At 44.1% G+C, this 17,236-nt stretch overlaps 1 protein-coding gene across 11 annotated transcripts in view; it reads right to left on the bottom strand.

The window, feature by feature from the left end:
* FAM135A (family with sequence similarity 135 member A) overlaps positions 1-13,499 on the bottom strand; it is a 140,554-nt gene extending 127,055 nt beyond the window's left edge. For 4 of the 11 annotated variants that reach the window (XM_073336368.2, XM_073336371.2, XM_078852104.1 and 1 more), the window contains exon 1: positions 12,682-12,769. Coding sequence is in view for 6 of the 11 variants with exons in the window: in XM_078852103.1 (XP_078708229.1) it covers positions 12,682-12,797 (116 nt within the window). In the remaining 5 variants the exon portion in view is untranslated. The other 7 variants (XM_078852103.1, XM_078852106.1, XM_078852105.1 and 4 more) reach the window with 6 other exon arrangements.
* Between the last annotated feature and the right edge of the window lie 3,737 nt (positions 13,500-17,236).

The raw sequence follows: 17,236 nt of genomic DNA, 5'->3' as shown, positions 1-17,236 counted from the left end.
TTACTTTCTCCTGCATTGTCTCCTGACTGACTTACGTTGTTTTAAGATGGGTATCTCTGGCTTTGCACTTCCCATTTGCAATTACCCAGTTAGGCTAGACTCTGCTAACTGCAAGGAGAGGCAGAGGCAAACCAAGACAAAAGGGATGAAGTTCTAAAAATTTAAAATTATCAGAGAAAACCCAAAAATTGTACCAGACGGCTAAGTAATATAGCACATTACCAAGTACTTATTACTGATAATAATGAACTATAGGTTACCAATACATTAACTTTTGCAAACTTGTACATGCTAATCTTCCTTACTCTGTGCAGTAAATAGCAAATGCATTAACAAGAACAAAAGAGATTACTCAACAATATACTGTGACTTCAGAGAAGAATCAACTTTTCCTCTCCTTTGCTGTAAATCCAGCTCCATTCTTTCTGTCCTGTTCTCTGCTTCTCTTTGGCTTGAAATGCTCCTTAGATTTGATGTTCCTGTGGCTGTACCTCTTTGCATCAAGTTTATCCAAAAGCAGGGTATTTCACCTAATGGGCTCCCACTTGTCTATTAGGGACCTTTGAACTGTATTCCATCAACAGAAGTTCAAACAGTCACTCTCTCTCTTCAGGTACTTTAGGTCATTCCTGGGTGGGTTTCTCATTTACTGTTTTCATATAACAGCGTTTTGATCAATTCCTTTTTTCACCAATTATATTTCCTTTCAGTTATTTCCCTTGAGACTCTCTAGTATGTTGGTAGATTTTATTTCCCTTTACTTCCCTTCTTGAATAATGTCTGCTCACACACCCAAGTCTATTTTTTAATGTTTCACGTGACCTGAAACCTTTCCTACTTTCCTTCTTCTCACTTCGAAGTCTGCTACTTTTACTCTCCTGTACTTTTATCACCTCACCTCCTACCCCAGCTCCAGTTCATCCACTAGCTCAGCATCCAGATTCTTCTCCTTCCCTCCTTCTTCTCTAACAGCTTCTTCCAGCTTCCCCTTCGGGGCGGATTCCAAACCCTGTCCCCAGATCAAGCTGCCGTCTCTTGGTTGTCCCTCTCCCCATTCAGGACACCATTCTGTGCTGCTACTTCACAGCTGCAGCAGGTGCACGGTGCCAGTGCCAGGGTTACTACATAGATTCTGTGGCTTGAACAGTGGAGACTCACCTACAACATATGCGGGGGCAGAGGGGAACAGAGAGATTCAGGCATTTTCAGGCCAGAAGAGACCACTGTATCATCTTATCTGACATCCTGTACACCAAGGCCAAAGAACCTGTATTAAGCCAGGTAATGGGACATATTTAGGAAATTAAGAAGACTTATAAAACAAAGGCCATGAGCTGATCAGTGTGAATGGGTTGACTCTGATTAACAAGACAGCTCCATATTTCAGAAATGTCAAAATCACAGCAAGGAAGGTTCCTGCACAATTGATGAATATTATAGAAAATAAAACTCTACTGTGTTGTTTCTAATATGAAGGACGATTGTATAAATAAATATCAGAAGATGCTACCACAGTCACCAAAATGTTAGAAGGTAAATATGTTGCTGGAGGTACTGTAATTGCCCCTTTTAATGATTCTCGAGACAGGAAGAGAATCCAAGATAAATCACTCAAAATTAAAATAAATACAGAACACTACTTTTAGTTTTCTTTATACAAATCCTGCAAAGGAAGAAAATAAAAATGTTGATGAGGAGTTCTCTGTATCCTGTTTCTGACAAAAGTATAACAATAAAACATTTCTGTTTTGAGATGTATCCTCCACTCCAAAACTTCCAAGAGTGATGAAAAAAGGAAACTGAACACAGACTATAAAATAGAATTATCTGGTGAAGATTAAAGTGACTGATGTGGTTTTATTCCATCTCTCACACTGTGTTTATATTTGGCATATTTCAATCTGTGTTCTACCTACAAACTGAAGCCACAGCTGTTTCATTAATTCCCTGTATTTCCATCTGTGTTTGCCATAGGAAGTGTGCTGTCATAGTTTTCTATTTTCTGCTTAAAATAAACACATCTTGCTCCCCGACTTCTCACTGACCCCAAAGAGTGGGAAAAAAAACCTCTTTTCCTCCCTTCCTGCTTCCTTGTTGTAGGCCCTGTTACTTTTATTGTTGGATGCTTCATGCATTGTCCTGTGAGAAAGAATTATTAAGAAAGACATTTCTACATCTATTTATAAAATTGCATTTACTGTAACAAATATCTGCAGTCATAGTTAGAAATGAGAGAGTGTGCATCTCTATTTAATTCCCAATTTCATATTTTGAAATAAAAAAATTCTGTAGTTTTCTATACAGTTTACTTCAGGATGTACCTGAAAGTGAAAAATTGTTCAATGCCAAATAGAAGATCTGCATAGAGCCGAATACAGCAAAACACTAAGCAAGTGCTTAACTGCATTTCTGTTCAGCAAAGTGTGTGCTTAAATTCCACTTCAGTGGAACTTAAGCACATGCTTAAGTGTTGTGCTGAATCAGAGCCACAGAGCTTGACCGTGGAATCACTCTCACAGATGGTCCTTACTCATAAATAGTCTGATTGTAGTCAATGGGATTGCTCATGTAAGTGTTTGCAGGATCAAACCCACTGATTTTTGCTATGGATGTATGGAGAGTTTCCCAGATGCAAAGTCACTTTCTGGGAGTTATGATATTTTCTACAAAATCAAAAAATTTAAAAACAAAAACCAAAACCTCATACCCCTTCCTTGCTCTTACAATAAGGAAAAAAACAAATGTAATATCATATTTATGTCTGGTGAATATGTAGCATTGGTTAACATGCAATTCATGAAATTTTCAAGAAGAACATATGCTGTCTAAAAGAAAAATCAATGTGAACTCAAATGTATCTGCACTAGGGCTGTCGATTAATTGCAGTTAATGCATGCAATTAACTCAAAAAAAGTAATCGCGGTTTTAATCGCGCTGTTAAACAATTAAATACCAATTGAAATTTATTAAATATTTGTGGATGTTTTTCTACATTTTCAAATATATTGATTTCAATTACAACACAGTAGACAAAGTAGACTTTACTCACTTTATATTATTTTTTATTACAAATATTTGCACTGCAAAAATGAAAACAAAACGAATAGTACTTTTCATTTCACCTCATACAAGTACTGTAGTACAATCTCTTTATGGTGAAAGTGCAACTTACAAATGTAGAATTTTTTTGTTACATAACTGCACTCAAAAATAAAGCAATGTAAAAGTATAGAGCCTACAAGTCCACTCAGTCCTACTTCTTGTTCAGCCAATCGCTAAGACAAACAAGTTTGTTTACATTATGGAAGATACTGCTGCCCACTTCTTATTTACCATGTCACCTGAAAGTGAGAACAGGCGTTCCCATGGCACTTTTGTAGCTGGCATTGCAAGGTATTTATGTGCCATATATGCTAAACATTCATATGCAAACATTCGTATGCCCCTTTATGCTTCGGCCACCATTCCAGACGACATGCGTCCATGCTGATGACACTCATTAAAAAAATAATGCATTAGTTAAATTTGTGGCTGAACTCCTTGGAGGAGAATTGTATGTCTCCTGTTCTGTTTTACCCACATTCTGCCATATATTTCATGTTGCAGCAGTCTCGGATGATGACCCAGCACATGTTGTTCCTTTTAAGAACACTTTCACTGCAGATTTGACAAAACACAAAAAAGGTACCAATGTGAGATTTCTAAAGATAGCTACATCACTCGACCCAAGGTTTAAGAATCTGAAATGCCTTCCAAAACGTGAGGGGGACAAGGTGTATAGCATGCTTTCAGAAGTCTAAAAAGAGCAACACTTTGATCCGGAAATTACAGAACCCGAACCACCAAAGAAGAAAAGCAACCTTCCGCTGATGGCATCTGACTCAGATGATGAAAATGAATATGCGTCGGTCCACACTGCTCTGGATGGTTATCGAGCAGAACTCATTATCAGCATGGACGCATGTCCTTTGGAACGGTGGTTGAAGCATGAAGGGACATATGAATCTTTAGTGCCTCTGGCACATAAATATCTTGCGATGCAGGCTACAACAGTGCCATGCGAACGCCTGTTCTCACTTTCACATGACATTGTAAACAAGAAGCGGGCAGCATTATCTCCTGCAAATGTAAACAAACTTGTTTGTCTGAGCGATTGGCTGAACAAGAAGCACAACTGAGTGGACTTGTAGGCTCTAAAATTTTACATTGTTTTATTTTTTAATACAGGGGGTTTTTTGTACATAATTCTGCTTTTGTAAGTTCAACTTCCATTATAAAGAGATTGCACTACATTGTATTAGGTGAACTGAAAACTACTATTACTTTTGTTTTTTACACCACAAATATTTGTAATCAAAAATAAATATAAAGTGAGTACTGTACACTTTGCATTCTGTGTTGTAATTGAAATCAATATTTTAAAGTGTAGAAAATATCCAAAACTATTTAAATAAATGGTATTCTATTATTGTTTAATTGCGTGATTAATTGCGATTAATTTTTTTTAATCGTCTGACAGCCCTAATTTGCATTGAATGTAAATGCCTTCTTTGGACATTTGTGGGCTGGCACAATGAATTTACTAAATTGACTATTTATCACATATAACAGTGGATTAGCAAAACTGTCAAGAGCATTTACCTGCTCATACACAAAAAACGCTGTTCATCTGCCCCTATCAAGATAATGAAAGCTTTAATGATATTTTATGTACCCATAAAATAAATAACTAAACTCCCACCCCTTGGTTGATTGAGAGAGTAGAATTTGGTAGGACTGCATTACAGCCTTTTGTGCTTTTTTTTTTTTTAAGTCAAAAATCCCAAAAGAATTCTGCGACAAGGGAGACAAAGGACAAAAAGGTGGGTAGGTCTGCGATCATAAAAAGAGAAGGCAAATTATTTTGGTTTACAGGTGAAGAAAGAATGAGGGGCACTAGTCCATACAAATAACATTTTTTAAAAAGGATGTTGGTAATAAAATCTTTAGTTCTAACTTCCTCCACTGCAATTAATTTTAATCTTGACATTAAAAGGTCCATCCTCTGGTAGAAAAAGCAATTCATCCACTACATTAGCTTAGTCCTTGCATGCTCCCAATCATAACAGACTACTATTCATGCCAAATTCTAACAATGACAACATAAATTATGTATTTTTTACCTGAGCTAGATTTAAGGATACCATATTAATTTCACTAAATGCAGCATCTCATTCTCCCTATGAAAAATAACTAATACCTTTCATTCACTATGTCAGTCAGTTTCTGTAACTGGATTTAAAGTACTACATTTCACATAAACTAATTTAAATCCTTTCAAAGAATACTATTTAACACATGTTCTATTATTTTAATCAGTTACAAGCCAGTACTGAGGACTTGTCGATGCACTGGCATCAATTTAGCTGGTCTGGTGAAGACACGATAAATCGATGGGAGCGCGTTCTCCCGTGAACTTCAGTACTCCACCTCCCTGAAAGGTGGAAGGAAGAGAGCATCTCCTGCTGACACAGTGTGGTGTAGACACTGTGTTAGGTCGATGTAAGCTTCGTCGTTCGGGGGGGAAAGGGGGGTTGGCGTAACTTACATCGACTTCAGCAGCAGTGGGACTTAAGGACTGAGGGAAGCTGGAATGAGAGATGAACTATGCTGTGAAAGAAACCTAGAAAGACTTGGGGGGAAAGCAGAAGTAAGGATGAAAACAAACACAAATTAAGGCACCCTGTCTGGTGCAGATTGGTGGTGTATTTCTCTCATGTGGATGTTCAGAAAATGACTAAGGTAGTCACTAAGATTCAGATGGAAAGAAGATGATAGGCTTATGCCTCATTCATACAAAGTTCAAAGACACATGACTGAGGTCTGATTTCTTATTTGCTTCTTATAGAACAGCCCTTTCAGGTTGAACAGGCTCAAGGAATTTTTTTGCAGGGGCTATACAGGTAGGTTAAAGCACTTAATGCACTCTTCCATAAACCAAGAATTGTTCCAGCATGACAGATAGCAATGATGCTCCAGCAGAATTGATCCCTTACTGATTCTGATTGCGTTAGCATCCTACAAAAAGAGCCAGGCACCCTTTTGAGTTGTTTTTCACAACCAAAATGTTAACCGATTTCTGTATTACCAATCAGGGTGCTGGAAGTGGGGGTGCAGCAGACCCCCTGGCTTTAAGTGGTTTCCATCATATAGAGGTTTACAATTTTGTTTAATGTCTTTCAGTATCATCATAAAAATTGTTCCAATGCCACTGTTAGCAATACAATTTAATCCCTTCTACAGGAATAAGAATCACCTCAGTAACACTTTCACCTCTTGCCAGCTCAAGAAATGAAAAATTGAATAGGATTTGCCTTTGGATCCCAAAATAGTAGTGCAAATGCGTTCAGATTAACTCAGTGGGCTGACTTAAAAAAAAAAAAAAAGAAAAGAAAAAACAAGAACAAAAACAACCCAAACTCGTGCCTTGTCCGCTTATAAGGTCAGACTCCCAAACCGAGATAACTTTACCCTCCAACACTAGCAGGAAACACAGACACAGAATAGGCGGACCTTAAGCAAAAACAAAACAAACACACAACCCCCCCCCCTTTTTTTTTAAAGCAGATGGCTTTAAAACTGATATTTTCTTACTACTAACACGACCACTACAGATTATCATAATTAGATTTTTAAAGTTATTTCCATTTATTTGCTATGTATGCTGTGCAAATGTCTACACTATGAAATTAGGTCGAATTTATAGCAGTCGGTTTTGTAGAAAGCATTTTTACACAGTCGATTGTGTGTGTACCCACACAAAAGCTCTAAGTGCATTTATCTGGCATTTAGTCGGCGGAATGCGTCCACAGTACTGAGGCAACCATTGACTTCTGGAGTGTTGCACTGTGAGTAGCTATCCCATAGTTTCCACAGTCTCTACCGCCCATTTGAATTCTGGGTAAAAATCCCAATGCCCAATGGGGCAAAAACATTGTCGCGGGTGGCTCTGGGTACATATAGTCAAGCCCCCCTTCCCTCGGTGAAGGCAACAGCAGACAATCGTTTTGCACCTTTTTTCCTGGGTTACCCAAGCAGAGAAGCCCACTCAGCTCACCATCACCGTATGTCGCCTGGGTGCTGGCAGACACAGTACTGCATTGCCACACGGCAGCCGCTCATTGCCTTTTGGCGGCAGCAGTGCAGTATGACTGGTAGCCATTGTTGATGCACTCCAGGGTGCTCTTTTAACCGACCTTGGTGAGGTCAGGGGTGCCTGAGCAAACATGGAAGTGACTCAGCCAGGTCATTTCCCTTTTAAGTTTCGTTTCATGGTGATTCAGTCCTGCCAGCAGTCCTATTGCACCATCTTTTAACGAGCAGCTAGGAGACGATGATGGCCAGCAGTCATACTGCACCGTCTTCTGCCAAGCACCCAGGAGATGATAATGGCCAGCAGTCGTACTGCACACTCTGCTGCCAGCAAGATGTATAAAGATGGATGAAGTGGATCAAAACAAGAAATAGACCAGATTTGTTTTGTATTCATTTTCTCCTCCCTCCGTGAAATCAATAGCCTGCTAAACCCATGGTTTTGAGTTCTATCCTTGAGGGGGCCATTCTGTTTCTCCTTGATGCAAAGCCACCCCCTTTGTTGATTTTAATTCCCTGTAAGCCAACCCTGAAAGCCATGTTGTCAGTCGCCCGTCCCTCCGTCAGAGCAACGGCAGACAATGGTTTCGCGTCTTTTTTCAGCGCAGATGCCACAGCACTGGGAACATGGAGCCCACTCAGATCACCGCGGCAATTATGAGTACTATAAACACCGTGCGTGTTATCCAGCAGGATATGCAGAACCATAACCTGCAAGAAAAGCGAAACCAGGCGAGGAGGAGGTGACTGCAGTGTGATGACGAGAGTGATGAGGACATGGATATAGACCTCTCACAAAGTACGGGCCACTGCATTGTGCACATCATGGTGTCAATTGGGCAGGTTCATGGCATGGAACGCTGATTCTGGGCCCGGGAAACAAGCACAGAGTGGTGGGACCGCATAGTGCTGCAGGTCTGGGACGATTCCCAGTGGCTGCGAAACTTTTGCATGTGTAAGGGCACTTTCATGGAACTTTGTGACTTGCTTTCCCCTGACCTTAAACGCAAGAATACCAAGATGAGAGCAGCCCTCACAGTTGAGAAGCGAATGGCGATAGCCCTGTGGAAGCTTGCAATGCCAGACAGCTACAGGTCAGTCGGGAATCAATTTGGAGTGGGCAAATCTATTGTGAGGGCTGCTGTGATGCAAGTAGCCAACGCCATCACTGAGGTGCTGATATCAAGGGTAGTGATTCTGGAAAATGTGCAGGTCATAGTGGATGGCTTTGTTGCAATGGGATTCCCTGACTGTGGTGGGGCCATAGACGGAACCCATATCACTATCTTGGCACTGCAGCACTAACGCAGCAAGTACATAAACCAGAAGGGGTACTTTTCAATAGTGCTGCAAGCACAGGTGGATCACAAGGGACGTTTCAAGAACATCAGTGTGGGATGGCCGGGAAAGATACATGACGCTCGCATCTTCAAGAACTGGTCTGTTTCAAAAGCTGCAGGAAGGGACTTTATTCCCAGACCAGAAAATAACCATTGGGGATGTTGAAATGCCTATAGTTATCCTTGGGGACCCAGCCTACCCCTTAATGCCATGGCTCATGAAGCCATACACAGGCACCCTGGACAGTAGTCAGGAGCTGATCAACTATAGGCTGAGCAAGTGCAGAATGGTGGTAGAATGTGCATTTGGGCATTTAAAAGTGCACTGGCGCAGTTTACTGACTCGGTTAGACCTCAGCGAAACCAATATTCCCACTCTTATTACTGCTTGCTGTGTGCTACACAATATCTGTTAGAGTAAGGGGGAAGATGTTTATGGAGGGTGGGAGGCTGAGGCAAATCGCTTGGCCGATGATTACGCGCAGCCAGACACCAGAGCGGTTAGAAGAGTACAGGAGGCCGTGGTGCACATCAGAGAAACTTTGAAAACCAGTTTCAGAAATGGCCAGGCTACAGTGTGAAAGTTCTGTTGGTTTCTCCTTGATGTAACCCCCTCCTCCCCCGGGTTCACTCTACCTTCCTGTAAGCTAAGCACCCTCTCCTCATCCCTTCGATTACAACTTGCAGAGGCAATAAAGCCATTGTTGCTTCACATTCAGGCATTCTTTCTTTATCCCCCTATTTGTATGATGAATAACTGTCCAAAGTAGCCCAGGAGGGATGGTGGAGGAGGGAAGGACAAGGTTACACAGCACTTTAAAAGTTTAAAACTTTAAAAAACTTATTGAATGCCAGCCTTCTGTTGCTTGTGCAATCCTCTGGGGTGGAGTGGCTGGGTGGCCGAAGGCCCCCCCCACTTTCTTGGGCGTCTGGGTGAGGAGGCTATGGAACTTGGGGAGGAGGGCAGTTGGTTACACAGGGGCTGTAGCGGCGGTCTGTTCTTTTGCTGCCTTTCCTGCAGCTCAACCATACGCTGGAGCATATGAGTTTGATCCTCCAGCAGCCTGAGCATTGACTCCTGCCTTCTTTCAGCAAGCTGATGCCACCTACCATCTTCAGCCCGCCATCACTCATGGAGGGCTGGGCAGCAGAATTCGGCTTGCAGGCAGCCATGGTAAGCCACAGTCTTTTGGTTTCTTTAACCTTCATAAGAAGTGGAAATGGCTTCAAACAGCAGTGCCCTCATTTTCCATACGAAGTAGCCGTTGGGTTGCCCATTGAAAATGGGTTGGCAATTTAAAAAGAGGGGCTGCAGTTTCTGGGTTCACGTGCAGCAGAAACCCAACTAATCCCCCCCCACACACACACACATGCCCTGATTCTCTGGGATGATGGCTTCACCCCTTCCCCCACCATGTGGCTAGCAGTGGGGAAGATTTCTGTGCAGCCACAGGCAAACAGCCCAGCAGGAACAGACCACCTCTGAATGTCCGCTTACTAAAACCACCCTATTTCAACCAGGTGACCATGAATGATATCACTCTCCTGAGGGTAACACAGAGAGATGAAGAACGGATGTTGTTTGAACGCCAGCAAACACCAGGACCATACGCTACAATGCTTTGTTCTGCAATGATTCCCTACTACGTGCTACTGGCCTGGCGTGGTAAAGCATCCTACCATGGAGGACGGAATAAGGCTGCCCTCCCCAGAAACCTTTTGCAAAGGCTTTGGGAGTACATCCAGGAGAGCTTTTTGGAGATGTCCCTGGAAGATTTCCGTTCCATCCCCAGACACGTTAACAGACTTTTCCAGTAGCTGTACTGGCTGCGAATGCCAGGCCAAATTAATCATTCAACACGCTCACTTTTAAACCATGTATAATATTTACAAAGGTACACTCACCAGAGGTCCTTTCTCCGCCTTCAGGGTCAGGGAGCCCACCTTGGGTGGGTTTGGGGGGTACTGGGTCCAAGTCCAGGGTGATAAACAGATCCTGGCTGTTGGGGAAACCGGTTTCTCCGCTTCCTTGCTGTGAGCTATCTACAACCTCCTCCTCCTCCCCAAAACCGGCTTCCGTGTTGCCTGCCACTCCTTGGACGGAGTCAAAGCACAGGGGTGGGGTAGTGGTGGCTGCATCCCCTAGAATGGCATTCAGCTCATCATAGAAGTGACATGTCTGGGGCTCTGAAGAGGAGCGCCCGTTTGCTTCTCTGATTTTTTGGTAGGCTTGCCTGAGCTCCTTTATTTTCACGTGGCACTGCTGCAGATCCCTGTTATAGCCTCTGTCCTTCATGCCATTGGAGATTTTTTCAAATATTTTGGCATTTCGTCTTTTCAAAAGGAGTTCTGCGAGCACAGATTCGTCTCCCCATACAGCGATCAGATCCCATACCTCTTGTTCAGTCCATGCTGGAGCTCTTCGGCGATTTTGGGAGTGCATGGTCTTCTGTGATGATGAGCGCTGCATGGTGACCTGTGCAGGTGAGCTCGTCTCGCTAGCCACACAGGAAATGAAATTCAAAAGTTTGCAGACCTTTTCCTGTATACCTGGCCAGTGCATCCGAGTTGAGAGCGCTGTCCAGAGCGGTCACAACGGAGTACTCTGGGATAGTTCCCGGAGGCCAATACCGTCGGATTACATCCACAGTACCCCAAATTCGACCTGGCAAGGCTGATTTCAGCGCTAATCCCCTTATCGGGGGTAGAGTAAGGAAATCGATTTTAAGAGCCCTTTAAGTCGAAAAAAAGGGCTTCGTCGTGTGGACGGATGCAGGGTTAAATTGAGAACGCTGCTAAATTCGACCTAAACTCATAGTGTAGACCAGGCCTCAGACTAGAAACATCTAGTAGTCACTTCTGTATGGGGTCAAGTTTGTAGTCAAATTCACATTCAGTGTCTCACTCACTAGCATGAAGGGAATACTTGTTTAAAAGCAGTTTTCAACAGAATTCAGCAAAAATTTTAATATTGATCTTAGATTTCAAATAACCTAAATATACAAAATTTAGCAAGGAGTCCCATTAAGTCAGTCTCTCTAGCCAACTCTTATTAAATAAGGCTATTCCCAGTCCTACAACATTAAAATTCACTGTCACTGTGCTGATATTTTGATTTATTCTCCCTTTAAAATACACACAGCTACTCCTGATGCTAATGGAAGTTTGCATATTTGCTGAGTGAAGAACAGATCACTTATTATGATAAGAGTATGCTTTTGTTTCTGCAGCAGGAATGGTAACAACATATCCTTTTTCTCATAGAGAAGCACACAGCACACTGCCCTATGTGAAGTTTCTGCAGAGCATTAAATGATGGTGTCCAAATGTATTTGGCAAGTCCTTCAAATGCAATCCCTAAGTAGCTATGTGTACCAGGAAATAGCTGTAAAATATTCCTAACTCACATCCAACAACTTCTAGATTACAGGAGGAAACAACATTCAATTAGCAAAGCTGATAATTCTTCCAACATTGGGGCAATATTAAGAGTTGTCCTCACAAAGAACCTGAAAAAAAGATCAACAAAAGCCAAGGAGTTCATCTAAGTGTACATTAACTGACCACATTTGATACTTGGTCACTTTACCAAGAGAATGAAGTAGAAATTATTCTGATTTATTTCCAATACTTTCTTTTATACAGATTAAACACAATTAAAAAAAATCCTACCCAGCCAGAACTTCTTAAGGGACAAAGTACCAAAACACTAGAATTATCTACTAGCCAAAGAAACGATAAAAGAGGAAAGGGGCGAATATAAACGATTTCTCGCCTTCTACCACAGTGAAAGAGTTGCATGCAGTCAGGGCTGCGCAGGGGGGCGGAAAGGACACCCATCCCGGGCCCTCCACATCCTACAGGCGGGGGTAGGAAGGGAAGTGCGGGAGAGTTTTCCTTCCCTGGTTTCCTAGTCTCTCCTGCTGCTGCCCCATTGCGAGGCGGGGTTAGTATGATCATCGCAGGCCAGAAGGAAACAAACAAGCCCCTGCTGTTAGGGTCCTGACTCCCCGTCCCACGGGGCACAGGCCAGACCAGGGGGCCGGCAGGCAGGCGGGCTCGCTGCCGATCAGAGGAGCTTGTATTTGTGTGCTTTGAATGCAGACACCCCTACCCCATCGCAGCTGCAGTGGGGGGGCCGCGGCGAGGGCATTCAACCCTCCCTCCGCTCCGACTCCCGGTCCGCTGCACAGGCCCCTTCCGCACCAACCTGAGCCATAATGGAGCCGCCGCCGGTGTCCGGGGATCGCCCGCCCCCTCCTCGCCCCACTGTGCTCTCTTCCAGCGGAGTCCAGGCCTCGGCAGCACCGGGATGGCGTAGCGCATGCATCCGACGCCAGAGCCTACTGCTGCCGGTGCGGCCCGTGTCGCCGGCGCCCCGTTCCTCTGGGAGGGCGGGGGCTTGCTGGCCGCGGGCGCCGCCGGGCACACGCCGCTCCTGCTCCTAGGAGCCGCGCGGCGGCCGGAGCTCGGGAGGGCTGCTGAGGGAGCAGAGGCCGGCGGCGGTGACTGCCCAGCTATTGCCGCCACATCCTCGGTTCCGCGTGCTGGGTCTCGCCGCGGCCGCCTCAGGCTCGGCGGCGGCGCCAGACCCTCGCGCTGCTCCCGGTTCCTAGTCTCTGCTCCGAGCCGGGCTCGTGCTCCCCCTGCTGCACCTCCGAGCCGGGCTCCTGCTGCTTGCGAGGGAGGGTCGGGCTGAAGCCTGCCCTGTGCTAGCGTTGCTGCGGGCGGGTGCAGTTGTCCCGGCCAGAGAACAGGGGAATGACCGCGGCAGCGGGGATCGGCTGCCACCCAGACGCCTCTGCCAGCCCCAGGGCGGCTGGGCTAGCCTTCCGCTGCCACTGCTGGCCGGGGCAAAGGGGAGGGTGAGCCGATAACAAGGGGACATTACTCACCCCTAATTCTCGCTCTGAGGCAACGCTCTGGGGGGACACAGCGAAGGCTCCTCGCCAAGGCTTGGGACTGTCTGACAGCAGCGGGCGGTGTAATATAAATCAGGCCCCCTACTGGCCGCTCATGGCCGCCCCTGTCACTCACAAACGCTGCCCTCCGAACATGCCACTCCGTTCATTGGCGGAAGACACCAGACTCGCACAAGGAATAGCCGGTTTAAAATAATCAACATAAGATCTGCCTTAGAGGCCGTTCACCCACCAAGGTCCAAGAGAAAAATACCTCAAAAGAGAAATTCCAAATTCTGAAGGGGGCTGGGGGTGAGCCAGAATCCTACAAGGTAGTAGCTTCATAGAAGCAGAATTAAAGATAATTAATTAGTCTTCTTGTGCATCCGATGAAGTGAGCTGTAGCTCATGAAAGCTTATGCTCAAATAAATTGGTTAGTCTCTAAGGTGCCACAAGTCCTCCTTTTCTTTTTGTGAATACAGATTAACATGGCTGTTACTCTCAAACTAGTCTTCTCTAATGACACTCACCAGGCAGCATTCTCACTCCTGGAAAGACTTAAGAAAGGTACTGAGAGAAAATGAGAGCACATCTGCAAAGAGAAGCAATAACAACAACAACAACGCTACCGGAAAAGCAAGGAGGATAAGATGCCTCTGAAATTCACTAACAGGCTCCATTCAGACAGGTAACCAACCCCCAAAGGTTGCCTAGTGAAAATAAGATATTCCCTCCCAGGGTCCAGAAAACAAAATCACTCAAACCAACCATTCCTCCTACCTCCATTCCCCAATTTCTTTCATGATGAACAGCCTGGCCTCCCCTGCCTTGGAAACCAGTTCTGTAGAAGCAAACTTGGATTTCTGTCTTAAGTCCAAATCCAACATGCAGCCGCTTTGTCGATGTTTGTGTCGGAAATGTTTATAAGATAGGCATGGGTGGCAGACCTGCCTTTAGTCTTATAAACCTTGTAGCCTTCTAGCTTCATGCCAACCAAGTCATAGCAATGTTAAATATGATCAGATGTCTATTTAGATATTGTTGTTTTGGTAATAGCATTTTCCAGTAAACTGTTGTCAAAAGAAATAAAAAGAGGAGTTTGGAGCTGTAGTCTGCGCCAAATAGAAACCCAAGAACTTCTTAGCATCAATCATATGGAGGAAGGCCTCACTGGGATTGGCATGGAAAGAACGATAGCAGGATTATAGACTGATATTGGTGGCACTCTAAAAACACATTTGGAGAGGAATCTCCAATGAGTCCATAGCACCAGTTTATTCTTGTAAAATCTGCACAGAGATAGATCAGACACTACATCCAGATGTTTACTCACTCTGCAGGCTGAAGTCACAGTCACCTGCAAGATGAACTTCCTTGTAAGAAATTTAAGTTCACAGGAAGTAAGTGACTCAAGAGAAGCTTACATCTGCTTTATCAGGACAACATGACTATACCAGGGGCTTGTTATAATGGAGCTTTCCAAAGTGTCAACACTGTCATTCAAACCTGACATGAGGTTACAATGATACTGATTTACCTTTGACTATTTCATGACAGGTCAAAATAGCTGCCAAATGTGCCTAGATGGTAAGACTAAATTACACTCAGACATATGAGAAAGGTACTGAAACAGTTTTCATGCAGGGCAAATAAAAGGGTGTACTTGATCTTGATTACACCACACAATAAATCTTTTCCACTTGAGATGTAGGTCTTTCTGGTAGATGATATCTGAGTAAAAGTACACAAGCAGCCTGCCCAGAGAAATCATGCATATGGATGCTAGGAACCAAAGCATTGCGAGTGGGCTCCTGTGTTGCAGTGTAGAAAAGGGTCCTGATTCGGAGCAATTATCCAAGGCCAAACTGACACCATGGTAGCATTAGATTTGGATATTTGCAACAGAATTAAGAAACATACCTATCTGGACCATTATATCATCTTTGTCTCTCCTAAGCTTTTCTAGAACTTTTGCTGCCAGATGAACTAGTGGATAAATGTACAGGAAACTATTTCTCCATCCACTGGTGAAAGAATTTTTTCTAACACAATCTTTTTTTCAAGCTATAAGCAACAGACTGATAGCTTCTTCAGATGAGGGCAGAGAGCAATTGTCTAGGGCAGAGATCCATCTCCCACCAGAGAGATCTAATTTGCCATCCCCTGGTCCAGACACTACTTGTCAGGATCTGTCACAGATCGAGTCAATCTGTGATCATGTTCTTCCTTTCTAGATAAGTGGCAATGAGTTTAGGACAGAGCCCACTGCCATTCTTGCTGTGCTTCCCAGTACAGAAGGTGTACAATCCAGTGTGTCATTCATTGATTGCTTATGTGAAGTATGGTGGCCTGACAGTCCCTTTGAACCAAGACCACCTTTTGGGATACCAGCTTTTTGAAGGTCCTTATTGTGTACGGAAAACTGCCCTCACCTCCAGGGCATTTCTGTGGAACTGCTATACCTGGAGAGATTAAGTTTCCTGGTTTTAGAGTCCCTCTGAATGGACTCACTTAAGGTTGGATGCATTCATAGACATGACAATTGAGACATGAGGTGTTTGGAACTTCATTCCTAGTTACATATTTGTCCCATCAACCACTAGGCCAGAGAGGCCTAGGAGACATTCATTACTTGGTTGTAATGCGAGAGTCCCTTTGATGCCTGCTTCTGCCGGGATCTCAGGTTACACTGAGGTGTGCCATGGGAACTATGACTATAGGTGCAGAAATTAAACCCAACAAACATAATACTGTCAGAGCTGACAGAACCCAGGTTGGCTCTTGCTTGTCCTTTCTGTTAGGCTAGTAATATCTAATGTACTGAGAAGGAAGTCTTTGAGTTGAGTCATATCTAGCAGAACTTCTATGCATTTCAGTTTAGGTTTAAACTGGGCCAGGTCAGCAATTTGCTGTGGGGTTTTTTTGTTTTTTTTGTTTTGCAGCAGCTATTTTGTTCTTTGTAATCTCATATTTCATTTAAAAATTAGTCTCTAGGCTTTATAGCTTTTAGAAAAAACAAAAATAGTCTGACCTGTAGAACCAGAAGGCCAGAGGGAAGGAACAGAGCCCTTGGATGCATCTGAACTCAATCAAGAGGGAGTAAATTCCACAATCCAAAAAAGTATCCAGAATTCCAGCAAGCCAGTCCCACCCCTGCAAGAAGAAGAATCTGGTCTACTCTGGTGATAGGCATGAGGCATCTGAGACCAGGTTCATAGAATATTAGGGTTGGAAGAGACCTCAGGAGGTCATCTAGTTCAATCCCCTGCTCAAAGCAGGACTAAATCATCCCAGTCAGGGCTTTGTCAAGGCGGGCCTTAAAAACCTTTAAGGATGGAGATTCCACCACCTCCCTAGGTAACCCATTTGAGTGCTTCACCACCCTCCTAGTGAAACAGTGTTTCCTAATATTCAACCTAGACCTCCCCACTGCAACTTCAGACCATTGCTCCTTGTTCGGTCATCTGCCACCACTGAGAACAGCTGAGCTCCATCCTCTTTGAAACCCTCCTTCAGATAGTTAAAGGCTGTTATCAAATCTCCCCTCACTCTTCTCTTCTGCAGACTAAATAACCCCAGTTCCCTCAGCTTCTCCTCATAAATCATGTGCTCCAGCCCCCTAATCATTTTTGTTGCCCTCCGCTGGACTCTCTCCAATTTGTCCACATCCCTTCTGTAGTGAGGGCACCAAAACTGGACACAATACTCCAGGGGTGGCCTCACCAGTGCCAAGCAGAGGGGAATAATTACTTTCCTTGATCTGCTGGCAATGCTCCTACTAATACAGCCCAATATGCCGTCGGCCTTCTTGCAACAAGGGCACACACTTCCGACTCGTATCCAGCTTCTCATCCACTGTAATC

Source organism: Lepidochelys kempii, chromosome 3 (genome assembly GCF_965140285.1).
Source record: "Lepidochelys kempii isolate rLepKem1 chromosome 3, rLepKem1.hap1, whole genome shotgun sequence".
In the NCBI taxonomy this organism is placed as follows: Eukaryota; Metazoa; Chordata; order Testudines; family Cheloniidae; genus Lepidochelys; species Lepidochelys kempii.
Note: the sequence above shows the minus strand (reverse complement) of the source record. Positions and strands in the feature narration are given on the sequence as shown.